Here is a 17,635-nt window from a genome sequence, read left to right on the forward strand (position 1 = left end):
CAACAACCATCACCTTTATTGCAGCAGGTGAACAGCTTGACAGAGACTGTTAGAGGCTTAAGTGACAAATTTGATAAATTTTTTGAAGTATATGAGTCTCAGCTAAACAGTAATCAAGCCAACTTCAGATCATTGCAGTCGGAGATTGGCCAACTGTCTAAAAGGATAGAAACCACCGAGAAGAATCAATTTAGGGCTAACACTGATGTTAACCCTAAAGATGAGTGCAAAGCTATTCTGGCAGGAGATAAAAGGAAGGCAGAAGTGGAACCAATTAATTTTGAAAGCTGTGAAGAAGAAGATGAAGAAATGATGAGTGCTGATGAATTCAATGAGCAGAAAAGCAGTGAAGATGAAAAAGAAGAAAGTGAGAAAGAAGAAGAAATCATTGAGTCAGATACTAGTGGACGTGAAGAAGAAACGAGAATAGAAAGCAGTCATAATGGGCCGTTTAGAGAAATTTTTAGCCAAATGACTGTAGTAACTTCAGCAAATGAATAGATCCCTCCCTATTCTGAAAGAATTAAATACAATCTTGAAGATGAAGTTGAATTCACTGATGAAGAAGAGGATCCTGTTATTCAACCTCAGAAGAGGAATCATCCGCCTAAGGTAGAAGATCCAGGATGTTTAACACTATCATGTGTTCTGAATGATTTTGATGTAGGAGAAGCCATGATAGATTCCGAATCTAGCATCAATATGATACCTAAGCATTTCTTGAAAAAAAGTAGAGGGATAGTATTGAAACTGTATAGTCTTACTGTGACGGTGGCAGATGGTTCTATAAAAGTACCACTTGGTATGGTGGAGGATGTTATTGTGCGAGTGAAGCAGCTAGAGTTCTTGGTAGATTTCATTGTCATGGACATGGAAAATGATGAAGAGATTCCTGTGATTTTGGGAAGACCCTTCATGGCAACTTCAAAGATGCTTATTAGTGTCTATGATAGAAGAATAATGATGAGAGACCAAGAATATTTGCTTCTTTATACTGGCTATGAGGAGAATGAGGTCAAAGTAAAAAAAAGAGCCAGACATGAGAAGTCAGGGAGAGAAGCTGAATATGAAGATAGCACATCAGGTATTGATTATACTGACAACTGTAATGTTTTGCAGGTACCTGTGACTAAAGAAGGAAGAACCATTCATCCGGAATCAAAAGAAGACCCATTCCGACCAGGCATTAAAGTGAAATATAAGAGGAGGGAATGTGTATTAAAAGAGCTGAAAGAGAAAAGGGTGATGGAGATTGAAGCACCATACAGTAGACATTCCAAGTGAGTGGATAGAAGAAATCTGAGGATTTGGTGTACTGGAGACACCAACACAAAGGATAACACGTGATGCTGCTGGGACAATTTATTTTGTTGTAAAACATTAGTTTTAGGATTATTTCATTTTTGAACTTGTAATTCTTTGGATATTTGAACAATTTTTGGGTAGCATCTACTGAGGGATGCTAACTTTTTGTATCGAATGAAGGATACCAGGAAGGTACACCTATTGATGGGTGTTGGTAAGGATTGCACTTATTGATGAGTGCTAAACAGGTTTGGGTCAGGCTCGTGACGTTAAACAAGCATTACTTGGGAGGCAACCCAGTTGATCGTTTATTTGTTTTTTAAACTCTGTCTTTAGTGCATTATAGGTTTGCATGTACATTTGAGAGGGGAAAGACATGTAATTGAAAAATTGAAGGCAAAAATCAGGTGCTACAGGGAGGTATTGCGCAAAAGCAAGCAAAGAAGAGGGGTGAGAAACTACCGCTCACCGCTGGGCGGTGGCGGCGAACACCCCAGCCCAAGCTCTTTAAAGCTAGGCGGGTTTAGGTGTTCCGCACTTGAATCCCCTCCTTTGCATTTCGCGAAGCGGTCTCCTTAAGCCTTAGCACCCAATTTGCACCTTCAAAGGGTTTCCAAAGAGATTTTTCCACATTTTCTTACCACCCACTCACAAAAACCTAGTTTCTTGTCTAAAATTTAGGGTTTTTGGTGAGAGTTGTGCATTGGGAGCTATTCATTATCAATTGGAGGAATTCTTGCAAGCATATAGCATCTCCACTCAAGTAAGTTGTGTTGTTTCATTCTTAGGTTTCTATTTTTGAAATTTGATGAAGAACATGCTTAGGGACATGATAAATTAGGATTTTTTATTTCTATGCACGAATTGATGAAATAGGAACTGTTTAAATCGATTGAATTGCATGGATTTTGTCTGGATTGATGAAATTAGTGTTTGAGTGGAGATTAGGGCAGTTTAGAAAAGTTTTTTTTGAAACCCTAGCGCACCGCCAGGCGGTATCTTTGGGCACCGGGCGGTGTTGCAGCTTGAAGCATACCGTCGGGCGATCTCCTTGGACGCTGAGCGGTCTGCTACAATGTTTGTTGGATGCTTGATTTGATGCAGGGATACTGAGGGGGCCCTGTTTTACCCTCAGTATTGGACTATAACTGCTCTAGAATTGATTGATGATGTACTCACTTCTAATGATGAATTCTTGTGGTTTGTTTTGAATTATATCTTATGTAGGAATGGCATCAACATCAAGAAGGGGGAGAAATACTGGCAACAAGAGGAAGGAGCCTGAAAGGCCAAGAGGATTTTACTCTCATGGGTTCCTCTACAGAAAGCATGAAGAACACTATGCAACTGTGCAGGAGAGGAGATTACTTATGGAGAGGAAGGCTACCTTCATTCTTGATTTGGCTCCTGAATTTGGAGCAGAATTATGAGGAGAGACTGGGAAAGGTTGACGACTTACCCTCCACCAGCTAGCATTGATTTGGTGAAGGAATTTTACATAAACTCCTTATCTAGAGGTGGAGTTTAGGCTGAAAGGTTTATGAGTTATGTGAGGGGGCATATTGTCAAGTATGACCCCGATACCATAAACAACTTTTTGGGCACTGAGTGGCCAAGAGAGCAGTGCCAGTATGCGGCACAAGTTGGTTTGTTCGGTGACATAGCCGAGATTGAGAGGGTTGTGTGCCTCCATGGAAGGCATTTTCAGGCTAATCCTAATGGAGTATCGGTCAACATTAAGAGGTTAGACTTGATGCCTTTGGCAAGATATTAGATGGCATTCATTCATGCCAACATCCAACCGTGCTCCCATATCTCCGACATCATGATGCATCAGATCATTCTCATCTATTGCATGCTGAGGCAGATGGATGTAAACGTCGGCAAGATCATTGCTGACGAGATACAGAGTTGCGCTACTATAGTGAGTAGCAGGACACCATTGGGGCATCCATCTCTGATCACCTTTTTGTGTCGGCAGGTTAGGGTGGACACTACAGTTCCAGCATATGAGAAACCCATAAAGGCTATTGATGCAACTTATTATCATCAGTTCTGCGAAGAGGCAGGGGCAAGATGAACGACACCTAGGAGACGTCCTAGGAGAGCAACAACACAGTAGGAGCAAGTGCTTGATGATGTACCAGCACAGTGTGCCGAGCCATTCCAGATGCAGGACATGTACATGTCCTTGGTAGAGTCTGGGATGGAGGCCCTTCACAAGGGACAAGTAGTGACTGCTGAGATGATAGTAGGATTGTATGATCAGCCACCAGTACATAGGTGGACCATGGATGAGTTTCATGCAGCAGTGGCTTGGCCTCAGGAGCAGGCACAGAGCAGTGAGTCTGGTGCCGCTGGAGCACCAAACACAAATGATGATGATAATGAAGAAAATTTCGAGGATGCTGATGATGGGAGCCAAGAGGACTTAGATGACAGCATGAGATGATTGAGGGCATCTACTGATGGATGTCCATGCTGTAGACAGGGTTTTATTTTTCTTTCACTTTTGTACTTTGGTTTTTTTAGAGAAGGTTGAATTTTTATTTTCAATGTCTATGCTTGGCTTGAAAACTTTTCTGACAATGTTTGACTGAATGACATGCATGATAAGTCTATTTGACGATGATTGGATGTGGATGATAATTGAGTTGTGTTGCATGTTGATATACAGTGAAAAAGTTCACTAATTATGTGAACAGATTTGTGATGAACTATGATTGTGGTTATGATGCTAAGCAGGATGTATGAATGAATGATGTGTGAGAAAGCATGTTGTGTGAGGTATAAAGCTCCAGAGTTTTTATTATTGTTTGTATTGTTCACAGGAAAATATGAATGATATTGCCTTAATCTTGATGGTTGATTGAATTGCATGTGAATGTCATATGATCAAGGTCATTTTTGAAAACCTTTCTCTAGCCAAATTTTCACCCAAAGTGCTTGAAATATGATACCCTTTTTGAACCTTAGCCTTAGACAGGATGAGAACCCTTGATTTGAAATTCTTCACCTTGAGTTGGGTTGAGCTTAACTGTATGTGTTGAAAAGGTTCAAGTTTGGGGTTGTATGGGGGAAATTGAAAGGCAATTGAAAAGCATTGAGCTCAAATGTTGAGAAAGAAAAATGCATGAGAAAAAGAAAAGAAAAGAAGAAAAGCATGAAGATGAGCTCAATGTAAAAATAAANNAAAAGGGAAGAAGTTGGGAANAAGTGNGANTGGTGAGGTAGAGAGTTGTGCTTAAACTTTGAATATTATTGTAGCTCTCTTAACTCAAGGATTTTGCATTCCAGAAAAACCAATTTTTCTTGTTAGCCCAACCTCAATACAAGCCTTAGAAAAGTCCTTATGATGGCATTTGCATGTGAAGATTTTGATTGTTTGAGATGAATGACAATTTTGTTTCATGTGACTTGTGAATAATAGAGAGATGGAGTGTCACCTTAAACACTTGAGTGATTGAGTGAAACACTTGCTTGGTGAGAATTGATAAATTTCATGCTTACATCTTTGCTTAGTGGATTGGTCATTCAGAAAGTGTAACATCTGTTGAGAAATATGTGATCATGTGAACTGAATTGAATTGAAAGCATGCATGCATCTTGATTTGATTCCACTGAAAATCTGAAATTGAGTAGTTCTTGTCATGAATTTTAGGAGTGTTGAACTATTGGATGAAAAAGTGGAAAGCCAAGTTTTGTTTTATTTGCTTGAGGACAAGCAAACTTCTAAGTTTGGGGTGTTGATAACGGTTGAAAAATAGTTATTTTCATGCTTCATTTGAGATCAAAATACACCCTTTAAGGCTTAAAATGAGCATAGAATCAAGCAAAACATGTAAGTTGAGTCGGTTGAGAGTCAAAAGCTGTTTTTAGAGATATTATGCTTGTTCTGCAGCGTTTTTTATGAAAATGAAGAATGGGATTGAAGATGGATGGTCTTAAACTCAAGAAAGAAGAAAAAACATGAAGAAAAGAAGAGCCTAGAAACCGCCCAGCGCCAAAATCCAATGCTGGGCGGCCAAATGCGAGGAGTAGCCATTGTCTGGCGCCCAGGCAGGGAAGCCGGGCGGTTTTGCGATTAGAAGCAAACCGCCGGGCAGTGGCACGAGTATGGGGAAACCGCCGGGCGCCAAAGTGCCACGCCGGGCGGTTGTCTGCTGGGCTTGGGCCTAAATTCTATGACGCTCCTCAGCTATAAATAGCCCTAGTGCGACTTCAGATGCATTTTTTTGGCAGAAAAGGGCGACCAAATCTAATTATCACTCCTTGAAGAAGATCTCTTGGATGCTTAGGCTCCTTTTTATCCAATCTAGGGTTTGTTTTTACATTCTCCCATTATTTTTCATCTAGTTTCACCATGACAATGGTGCACTAAACCCTTTTGTTGTTGGGGAACAATGTAACCCTATTGAAACTCTCTTTTATACGTATGGATTCCTTAGGAACATCTAGTTGTTACTAACAATCAAGGACCCAAATTCAAATGGGTACCTACATCGAAAAATTTGAACTGTTTTGCAGGTTAGCAACAGATGCAATGAAGTTCAATGAGAGCTCAAGGATGAACTAGCATGATTATATCACCTTTCTTGAGTGTCTACAACTGGTAACAAATATCATCTTACTGCATCATGCATAAAGATTGTTTGATTGATGATGTTTGATTGTATGAATGATTGTCTGATTGCTTGTTTGAATTTTTATTGTGAAAATCACTTTTTAGGAGTTTTAGTTGACTGTATTATGAGCACAGTCGAATGTATGTCTTTGTATGTTTGTGTCTGATGAGTCGATATTTTATACCATTAACTTAGTTTTTCGCGCCGAATTGTGTTGATGATTTGCGCTTAATTCTTAGTTATTGTGTCATTTTCACCATTTGGGCTTAATTAGACCAATAATTCATATTTTAATTAATTTGAATTATTTGAGCTTAATTATTCCTACTTCTATTATCAGGGCAATTTTGGAACTATACTTTGGGACTTTTGGAAGGGCACCAAGCAATTGAAGAATTTCCACAAGGCAAATTAGAGTTAATCTAGCTTAGCTTAGTAATTTAGATTTTGTTAATGAAGTTTTGTAATAATTGGGCTAATTTTGTAGAGTAGGCAAAAGCCCAATAGAAAAAAAATGACATGTCCCTAGGGTTTTGAGTGGACCCCACCCCATTTTTTTTAGTGACACTTGGTCCTAGGTTTTTGAGTGAGCAGCCGTCACACATTCAGGGGTCTCTCTCTTGGCAATGGGAATTTTTTCTTGAACGTTTTTCCAGAGAATGTAGCTCACGGTTTTAGACTCTTTTGTGAAAAGCTTCAATTCAATTTTCTTTTCCCTGCACAAGCACTGCAGCTACCACTTTCATTGGCTATTGGTTTAATTATTGATTGAAGAAAATGGAGTGATTCATGTGAGTGTTGCTGCCGAGAGTGAGTGTGCCTTGTTACATTTTTATTTTCTTTCATTGCCTTGGTAGATGAAACGAATGCAGCTGCCACTTTATCATGGGTATATCACGTTGTAATTGGAAACCAATTATCATGGTTTTTATTGAATGAGAATGTGGGTCCGGTGCCTTAAGGCTCTTAAGCCTTGAGATTGGAATTTCATTTTCAATTGAAAAACGGTGTTGCAGCAATTTTTGGGAAATATTGATGTTGATAAATGAAGAAATGAATTGAAGAAGGTTGGTTGAAGGTCATGTCAACAAAGGAATATAAAGGCACGTGTTGATATATTTTGGAAGCAATGGCATTTTGTTTTTAAGAATTATAAAGAGCGTGATTCATGGGAAGAATGAATGAGTGATTTGATGGCAGAGGGTGTGAATTAAAGCTGGAAGGAAGTTGTTGGGTGGTAAGCATTGAAGAGAAGAAACTTGGTTTAGTTAAGAGGGAGCTTCTCGGTCCAGTGGGTATTGATTGAAGCTTGCTGGTTGATGAGCATTCCGTGCTGTTGGATTTCAATTTAATCATACTTTGATTTGAGATTTTGGTTATGCTGATTTGTGTTTCTAAATGAAGAAGGGTCACGGAAATTTATTTGGCTAGGCCTGCACCAAAATGTCTTTGAAATTGGAAAGGAGAGTATGTGGGCTCCTCGGTTCATCAATGCATTTACAAGTATTGGTCTTCATTTATCTTACAAGAAGGGAAATTGATTTGATGGAAGCTTAGGAATGAGATGGGACGACAGTTGTTTAGGTGATGAGAATCAATTCAATTAATTTAAGAATGAATGAAGTTGGGGCAGCAACATTGGGTGCAGCGTTTGACAAAAAATGAGGAGAGAGATTTGGAAATTTTCTAGCAAGGAGGGTAGGTAGAGTTAGGTAGCTTGATTGTCTTTTGTGGAGGAAACCTTTGGAAGTAATTTCCATTTGTTTGGAGCAGTGGTGCAGACGTGAGGGGTAGGTCATGACTGGATGAGTGAACTTTTCCCAAATTTCAATTCTCTTTGAAGCCAACACGTGGAAGCCCAACAAGGGGAGGTCTCGGTCAAGGTTAATTTGTAGGAACTTTGCAAATTTAGTTCCCTTTTGGTAAAAGCACTTGGTCACATGAAATGGTAGAATATTTTACATGTTTAATTGATTTTCATTTATTTTTAATTTCGTCATTGCATTCTCAAATATTTTCAAACCCCCCCCCCCTTCGTGTTAGACTCGATTATTGAACCGCGAAATTGGTCTTTGGGAGACGACCTAGGGGTCATTCCCTAGTTTATACTACACTTTAATTGCACATCAAATTTGATTGGGTGGCGACACCCATTAGTGTCTGTCTTTGAAAAATCTCTGTCATACAGTAGTCAACTTTAGTCTTATTAAAATCGACTTTGTGTCTCTATTTTTGGGCTTTCCAAATTTGAAATTTTAAATGGGTCTTTTTGAGTCAAATCTTGGTTCGCGCCTTTTACTATGAGTTTGTCTTCTTGAAATATCATTATATTCAGACTTAGTGTTTTGTCAAATTCCTAAAACCCTAGACTGTGAAAGAAGATTTCCAAGAAACTCATACTCTATGGTATCCATTAGTCGTGCTGCAAAAGGAAACAAGGGAAAAAAGATCACCGCTACTAGGAGTTATGATCCTATGGGATGGATTAGCGATGAAGAAACTCGGGAAAGATTTCTTAGTGCTACTACCAAGATTGTCGCTGACCCAATGAACCTTAATCTAAATATGTTTGAGAAGGAGGGTTTCATGTTTCCTGACTGGTTTGAAAGGCAAGGATTGTCCTCTTTGTGCAGATGAAAGGATATTGGTATTCGGACCTCGAGAAAGTGTTTTATCACAATCTGAAAGTGGTGAATGATGACATACACTCTAGAGTGAAAGGTACTAACATTCAGATTGATGACTTTATTTGGAACATCATTACAAATTTACCATCTGAGGGTGCTTCTTCACACTTACCATCCGCTGAAACTAATGCCTTGCTAAACAACAGAAGGCTATACAAAGATTGTTTAAGGTTTCCTAGAAAGTATTCCACTAAGAGGGTCTTTGCACATGAAGGCCTGATGAAGGAAGAAAAGATAGTTGCTTATCTTCTGGCCCCAATAATTCTACCTGGAAGAATAAGAAAAGATAGGATGACTGTTGAAGACCTTTATCTACTTCACGCAATAAAAAACAACATACCCACAAACTGGCCACAAATTGTAAAAGAACACATGAAGAATGTTGCACTAAAGAGATCGTTGTATCTGCCATATGCTACATTTATAAGCAAAGTGTTGGTACTACAAGGAGTTGATGTGAGAAATGAGCAAAAATGTTTATGGAATTCTTCAAATGTGTTTGACAAAGACTCAGTTATGTCTCTCGGGTTAGTGAAGACTGTAACATCCCCATTTTTGGATGTCTCGATTATTAGGGAGAATTTTCGTCGCCGCACTTTGTCGTCGCTGTACTTTGTCGTTGCCGCACTCTGTCGTCGCCGAACTGTTGAAGGTTCTTCCTCCATCGTACACTTCTCGCTAGAAAGAGAAGCAAATCTGCAACCCAAAGGTATGTTTTTCCCTTTCCTTTCAAAAGCGATTGAAAAACCTTGGCATAGGAGTAGTGGAAGAACGAAGGAGAAGAGGGGGAACAAAACAATGCCGTTGAGCGGGAGCGGGAGGAGGACGCACCTGAGTTCCCAAAGAAGTCGATGGAGTTGCCGGCGAGGGGAGAGGGCGAGGGCGGGAGGCCGTTGCTGAAGAGATAGCAGTCGAGGAAGGACTGGATGCCGTGGACGGCGAGGGAAGGGGTGGAGAAGAGGTCGTGATGAGTGAGGAGGGGTGTGGTCGAGGGAGAAGTTGTCGGTGACGGAGATGGTTTTGGCGGCGAGTAGGGTAGGGAGGCGGGCGCGGCGGGGGAGAAGAAGGAGGTCGGAGAAGGGGAGGCGCCGGGGGACGGCGTGATAGGGGAGTAGAAAGGGGATCCAGTAGAACTTTGCGTGGGAGAAGAGTCTGACTTTGAACTAAAACAGTTTACTGAACTGTATTACTGTCTAACTGAACTAAGATTAAGTTCAATTTAGTTTTTTTAATTACTTTTTTAGTTCAACTCAATTTTCTTGAATTATTATACAGTTAATTATAATTGGTTATAATGCAGTGCAGATGGATCAATTTGCCCACCCCTAGCCACAGTCGTGTGTGTGAAGAATTATTGTGATACCGACAGTGTCTGAGATTTCAACTCTAATCTACTTCTCTTCCTCAAAGTTTCCATGGCTGAATTAGTCTTCTCACTAGTAAAAAATTGAGTTTTTACAGCGCACATTATGCCACGGTTCACTAGAAACCGTAGCATAATAGTGCGCGGTGGCATTTTTGAAAATAAATCGAACTTATAGACCGTGATTGCTCTGAGAACCGCACCTATTCCCCAGTCAAACTTCTGCCTTTGATGCCACGTCAGAAAAATAATAAATTGTTGGGGGAATAGACCGTGGTTGCTAGGGGAATAGACCGCGGTTGCTAAGGGAACAACGGCCTATTCCCCTGCCAATTTATTGCAGGTGCTGACAACGCGGGAAATTTCAGAAGGTTGCAAGGGGAATAGGCCGCGATTTCTAGGAGAACAACGGTCTATTCCCTTGCAACCTTCTAAAATTCCCCCAAAAAGGCAGTTGGGAGACAATTGGAGGATTCAGAACGTCATGGAATAGGTCGTGGTTGTGAGGGGAACCGCGACCTATTCTCTGATCTGAATAATTTTTAAATATTTAAGGGAATGGGCCACGGTTGGACGCTGAACCGCGACATATAGGTTAAAAAAATTTCAAAAATACCATTTTGATTTATTTTTTTCAGCAAAATAGGTCGCGGTTCCCCTCGTAACCGCGGCCTATACCCATCTGTGACAGCGGTTTTCTTTAGAACCGCAGTAGTATGTTTTCATTAGGTTAAAAAAAATGTCAACAATTTCGTCTTCCAAACGATCGAATTTCTGAAACTAAAACTCGAAGCTTTCTTCTGCAAACTCTGTCGAGCCATTCCTCCACCTCATTCGAATGTCTATTGCGAGATTTTCATTTTCGCCAACCTCTCGCAACTCTGAAACCGCCGCACCATCCTCTGTCGCGCCTTCATCCACCGTGCTATCCTCTTCCGAATTCTCGTCTTCCTTTTGACGGTAAACACATAATCTTCGGGTACATTCCTCAATTCACGAATGGTGCTTGATTTCTATTATTCGATTCAACTTATTATTTGCCATGCCTTAAAATTGAGTTTTTTGCTAATTTCTTTAAATTGATTCTGTTTATCTTATTGTTTAGTCTGTCATAATTTTTTATGAAGCAATAAAAATGGGTGACCTTGTAGAAACCGAGTGGGACTACGCACCAAAAAACTAGAGCTACCTAGTAATTAGTAAATAGTTGATTTATCAATTTAGGCAGATGTCAATTCAACTCCCCTTTTCATCGCCCTCGAATAAAGGTAAATCTCAGGAGCCAATGTATATTATAACTGATAATCTATAAATTTTAAAGTTAATTGTTGTATTTCTGTAATTGACATAATAAGCTACCCTGTTTTTTTTTAAAGTAATAAGAAAAAGGGAGACGTTTGAACACGGACGAAAACGCTGACCTGGAAATTTGAAAAAGATAGGGCGAAAAGCACGTTAGAATAATGAGGCAGCGGGCTTCCAAACTAAAATCTAGAAGACACTGAACTAACAGTTTCTCAAATTAAGGTTATGCTTAATATAAGCTGAATTTTGTTTTCTATTCTTTTTCTTCTTTTGCTTTAATTTTGTTTTGTGCTTGAAAGTTGGTTTCATGATTATCAAATGGGAAATGGTTCCTTCCATGCTATTCTGTTTACCATTTAGAACAACAAATTTATGCTATATCATAAATTAAATTCTCATCAGTTTTTACTGTTAGTAGGGAAGTGATCATTTAGTCTATATTTTTAGTTTGGGAGAATAGTTTTTTAGGGATATGCTTTTAACTGCTTATGGTTGAATGATTTAATAATTACGACTAATTTCAATCATTGTACGGTAGTATATCCCGGATGACCGGTTACACCGAGCGGTCAAGCCTATCAGGCAAATGGACCGAATTATCCAGCTTTATTGGGCTCAAGGCCCACCATATAACAAACACGAATAACGGAACAGTATCATATGATACCTTATATATCTCGAGCATCAAATAATATCTCAACAGAGATATTTCAGGAAGGTCTGTTTATATTTAGTTTTGTTTATATTTTGTTTGTTTATATTTTATTTTGATCTGATATCAATCCAAAGCCTATAAATAAAGAACAAAAGCCTCCAAACAAGGTACGCACAATTCAACCTACACTGACACTCTCATACTTGATTGAGTTCCACCCTCTCTCCGTTCTAGGCATCCACTTGTTGAGGACAGAGGGCCTTCCTATACTGACATCTAACTTGATCGTCGGAGTGCCTTTACAGGTACCACCCCCTCCCGGGCAAAGATCCGAGCGTGACGGACGGTCAGAAGAACGGACGACGAAGGTGATTGGAGATTTCGCATCAGAAGGAACTAGAATCGCGCCATCGAGGTTAGTGCTTTCGGTCCCAGTAAATTCCTATCGAAACATTTTGGCGCCCACCGTGGGGTCGAAAGCGAAGACTCCCAATGGTGACCACCTGAAGCATGGACGGTATTGATCATACAGAGCTCATCACACGACTTCAGACTCAACTAGAACAGCAGACTCAGATGATTCGCCAGCAACAGGAGGCACATCAGAAACTCGTTGCAGAAATAGCCCAACTCAAAGAAAGGCGACCAGAAACGACGGAAGACAATAGCCAAACTGGCAACCCCAATCATGGCCATCACAACGGCCGTAATAATCGCCACCATGATGATAGCGGTCCTCCTCCACGTTCACTTGAACTCCTACCATTCACCGAAGAAATCATGCAAGCCATAATGCCCGATCGGCCGCCCCCTCCGATCGAAAAATTTGACGGAACGACCGATCCTGAACACCATCTCTGAAATTTCATCGACTCCATGGCTTTCTACTCCAACAGCGATCCGGTCAAATGCAGGGCCTTCTCCTTGTCTCTCAAAGGCGAAGCCCTGGAGTGGTATTACACTTTACCTCCAAATTCTATCGACAACTTTTATACTGTCACCACGCTTTTTAAGAGGCAATTCTTTGCCAATCGGAGAGAAGGAGCGTCCACTGCCGAACTCGTCAATCTTAAACAGGGGAGAGACGAGCCACTGAGGACATTCATGCGCAGATACTCGGAGACCGCCAGGAGAGTGAAGGGCATCTCCCATGAGTTTATTATTACCAACCTCCCCAATTGCCTCAAACCAGGGTTTGTTTCGGAAAATTTGTACGCCAAATTACCGAAAACCATGGAGGAATTGCAGGAAAAAATGGCCAAGTTTATCAAAATGGAGGACCAACGACATTACCAGAAGAAGATTGAAGCTCCGGTTATAGAAACCAAACGCGATGACAGACGAACGGGTGACAGAGGTCGTAATCAAAGGCCCTTTCGAAAAGAAATGAAGGCTCCGCTCGGACCTAGGTACGACCATTACACACACCTTATGGCTCCAAGGGACAAGGTGTTCGACAAAGCCTTCCAATCCAACCTAATCGCCATTCACAAAAGGCGTACGCCTAGAGATGCGGACGCTTCTAAGCTATGTCGATTCCATGACAATCAGGGGCACACCACCGCGGGCTGCCAAGAACTTAAAGACGAGATAGAAAGATTAGTCCGGGCGGGCTATCTGCAAAAGTTTGTTAAAATAGAGACCGGCCAAAGGGGACGCTCCCCCCAACGGAGGCCTTCCCCTAGAAAGTACAAAAGAAGTCCCGAACCTTCACGACGACAGCCCGAACGTACTCAACAACGCTCGAGAAGTAGATCCAGAAAGCGGGATACGACCCCAAAGGGCCGTATAGACACCATCTCAGGAGGCTTTGCCGGGGGAAGAGCCTCATCTTCAGCTCGCAAAAGACACTTGCGTAATTTGCGGAGCGTCCACACAATAGCCCGGAACCCTTTATCAATGCTGGACATCACCTTTACCGACAGGGACTTTCACGCCCCGGACCCAGAACAGGATGATCCCATGGTCATCACAGCCCGAATTGCGGAGTATGATGTGAGCAAAGTCCTCATTGACCAGGGAAGTTCCGTCAACATTCTATATTGGAGAACATTCCAAAAGATGGCCTTGTCAGAGGAGGCCATAACACCCTTTCACGAGCAGATTGTCGGTTTTGCAGGTGAACGGGTAGATACTCGAGGATACCTTGACCTGAGGACCTGCCTAGGGACCGGCGACCAATCCAAGGAAATCCGTGTGCGCTTCTTACTGGTGGAAGCCAACACTTCATACAACGCTCTTCTCGGCCGCCCCTGCCTGAACGCCTTCGGAGCAATTGTATCAACTCCTCATCTGGCGATGAAGTTCCCGTCCGGAAAGGGTGAGATTTGCACTGTTCGAGCAGATCAGAAAACCGCTCGGCAGTGCTACACAACTTCGTTAAAAGCCACTACATACAAAAGAGAGAGAAGGCCCGAAACCATATTGGTTGACCTAGACCCAAGAACCAACACCGATGACCGGATTCAGCCTCAAGCAGAGATCAAACCGTTCGTTCTGGGGAAGAATAAGGAACAGAGTACCAATATAGGAGCTGACCTCACTCCTACGAATGAAGTCGACCTCACAACTCTGTTACGAACCAACAACAACCTCTTCGAGTGGAGCGCCTCAGATATGCCGGGCATCCACCCCGAGGTTATCACTCACAGGTTGTCCATATTTCGAGAAGCACGACCCATTGCTCAGAAGAAGAGAAGGCTCGGTACAGAAAAAAGGGCTGCAGTACAGAAGGAAGTTGATAAATTGATCTCAGCCGGATTCATCCGTGAAATAACCTATACCACGTGGTTGGCGAATGTGGTTATGGTTAAAAAATCGAACGGTCAGTGGAGAGTGTCTGTAGATTTCACCGACCTAAACAAGGCATGCCCCAAAGACAACTATCCCCTTCCCAGCATTGATCGTCTGGTAGACGGTGCCTCCGGTCATATGGTCCTCAGTTTCTTAGATGCATACTCGGGGTACAACCAAATTCCAATGTACACTCCAGATCGGAGTCATACGGCTTTTATCACCGAGCAGGCCAATTATTGCTACGATGTAATGTCGTTCGGCCTAAAGAATGCAGGTGCCACCTATCAACGACTCATGGACAAAATCTTCCACAATCAAATCGGACGGTGCATGGAGGTTTATGTGGATGACATGGTCGTACGCAGCTGTTCCCATCAGCAACATTTATGAGATCTAACAGAGGTTTTCCAGCAACTCAAAAGGTACGATTTACGCCTAAACCCGTCCAAATGTACTTTCGGCGTATCAGCAGGTAAATTTCTAGGGTTCATGCTAACCAGTCGCGGAATCGAAGCCAACCCGGACAAATGTCGGGCGATTCTGGAAATGAAAACGCCGACCAAATTGAAGGAAGTCCAGTGCCTCTTCGGACGCCTCACCGCTTTATCACGGTTTATACCGAGGCTTTCCGAGCACATCAAGCCGATACTCAATAATATGAAGAAGAATGTTCCTCGGCACTGGGACGATCACTGTGAGGCAGCCTTCTCCGCCGTGAAAAATATATTGACTAACCCACCTATCATGAGCCGTCCGGAAGAGGGGTTCGATTTGCAGTTATACCTCTCCGTGTCCGGTCATTCGGTAAGTGCCGCCCTCATACAGGAAACACCTGTATTTAAACTTATCTATTTTGTTAGCAGAACCTTGCAGGGGGCCGAGGAGTGATATTCACAGGTGGAAAAAGTAGCGTTGGCCCTGCTTAATGCGGCCAGGCGGCTGCGCCCGTATTTTCAAAGTCATCAAGTGGTCGTCCGAACTGATCACCCTATCGCCAGAATCCTCAGGAAACCGGACTTAGCTGGAAGGATGGTTTCCTGGTCCATTGAACTATCCGAATTCGGCCTACGCTTCGAACCACAAGGCTCCATCAAAGGGCAACATTTGGCGGATTTCGCAGCTGACTTACCCTCGGCAACAGAACCGTCCGTGTGGAATTTGAACATTGACGGATCTTCAGACAGACGAGGAGCAGGGGCTGGAATAGTATTGGAGGGGTCGAACGGTAATCTTGTCGAGCAGGCCATCTTCTTTACTTTTCAACTCAGCAACAATCAGGCGGAGTATGAAGCTCTCATCAGCGGATTACTCATGGCGGCAGAACTAAACGTCCAACATTTAGAATGCCGAATGGATTCTCAATTGGTCGTGGGGCACATTAATGGCACCTTCCAGGTCAAAGACAACCAGCTGTTGCGGTACTACCATAAGGTCAGTGACCTTATTAAAGCGTTCGATACTTTCAGAATTATTCATGTTCCCAGAGAGCAGAACTCCCGAGCAGATTTGCTTTCCAAGCTAACACATAGCCGAGGGAATTCCCAACTTACCTCGGTCATTAAAACCAAGCTAGACCGACCTCTCTTAGAGACGTGCGCCACCAGTGTCACTCCTCCCACAACTGACTGGCGGCATGAAATAATGCAGTTGATAATCCAGCAAGAGCAAGGCGCTCGGATGAGTGCGGCTGATTCTAAGCGAATTGCTTGCTTTACATTCGTTGGGGATGATCTTTATCGCCGCGGATACACTATGCCTCTGTTGAAATGCCTGTCCGGTGAAGAAGCCAAATACGTCATGCAGGAACTACATCATGGAATTTACGGCTCTCATTCAGGGAAGAGAACACTTAGAGCCAAGATATTACGAGCAGGTTTTTACTGGCCTACAATTGAACAAGATTGCAAGGAGTTCGTTCAAAAATGCATTTCCTGCCAATCACATGGACATGACACTCGGGTCCCTTCATCCGAGTTAATGACCATCATAACCCCGTGGCCATTCGCACAATGGGGAATGGATATAGCTGGACCCCTACCACTCGCGAAAGGACAATGCAAATACCTCTTAGTAGCAATTGATTACTTCACCAAGTGGATCGAGGCAGAGGCCCTCGCGACAATCAGTGCTCGGAAAGTACAAAGTTTCATCTGGCACCTAATCTGCCGATTCGGCATACCCCAGAAGATTATTACTGATAACGGTCGACAATTTATCGACCGTACACTAGAGGATTTCCTTCGAGGGCTCGGTATCAAACATGTCACAAGCTCTGTCGAACATCCTCAGACCAACGGGCAGGCGGAGGCCGCAAACAAGGCCATCATCTCTGAGTTAAAGAAACGTCTGGGACAAGCCAAAGGCTTGTGGGTCGAAGAGCTACCTGAAGTACTTTGGGCCTATCGGTGTACGCCGCATGGGTCAACCGGTGAAACCCCGTTTAATCTTACGTACGGCACAGATGCCACGCTACCGGTCGAAATAGGTGAGCCATCCCTTTGACAGCACATACAAGATATGACTCTCAATGAAGAACAGTTGCGGATGAACCTTGATATCTTGCCCGAGGGGCGCGAAATTGCATTGATTAAAAATGAAGCGCAGAAGCGACTGATAACCAGACGGTATAATAACAAAGTCAGGCCTCGGCATTTCAATGAAGGAGATCTTGTCTGGCGCAAACGAGGAGATGCACGAAAGAATAAATCGCACGGTAAGCTGGCTGATAATTGGGAAGGACCTTTCCGGATCAGCAAGGATTTGAAGAATGGCGCATATCAACTGGAACACTTGGACGACAAAGTTGTTCCAAATACTTGGAACGTCACCCATCTTAAATTTTATTATAGTTAAATGTTTTGTTATTCATTATACTTTACAGAACAATTTTCTTTTCTTC

The 17,635-nt window shown here is 42.4% G+C and overlaps 1 protein-coding gene across 1 annotated transcript; it reads left to right on the top strand.

Annotated features, from left to right (window-relative positions):
* Positions 1-15,765: 15,765 nt before the first annotated feature.
* On the top strand, positions 15,766-17,238 carry LOC106753338. The gene has a single exon (XM_014635139.1). It carries the CDS (start codon positions 15,766-15,768, stop codon positions 17,236-17,238), a length of 1,473 nt encoding a protein of 490 aa, XP_014490625.1.
* Positions 17,239-17,635: the final 397 nt, after the last annotated feature.

Source organism: Vigna radiata, unplaced genomic scaffold (genome assembly GCF_000741045.1).
Source record: "Vigna radiata var. radiata cultivar VC1973A unplaced genomic scaffold, Vradiata_ver6 scaffold_222, whole genome shotgun sequence".
NCBI classification, from domain to species: domain Eukaryota; kingdom Viridiplantae; phylum Streptophyta; class Magnoliopsida; order Fabales; family Fabaceae; genus Vigna; species Vigna radiata.

Excerpts from the sequence above, each read along its gene's own strand:
- LOC106753338 (XM_014635139.1), top strand. The coding sequence starts at position 15,766 with ATGGTTTCCTGGTCCATTGAACTATCCGAATTCGGCCTACGCTTCGAA.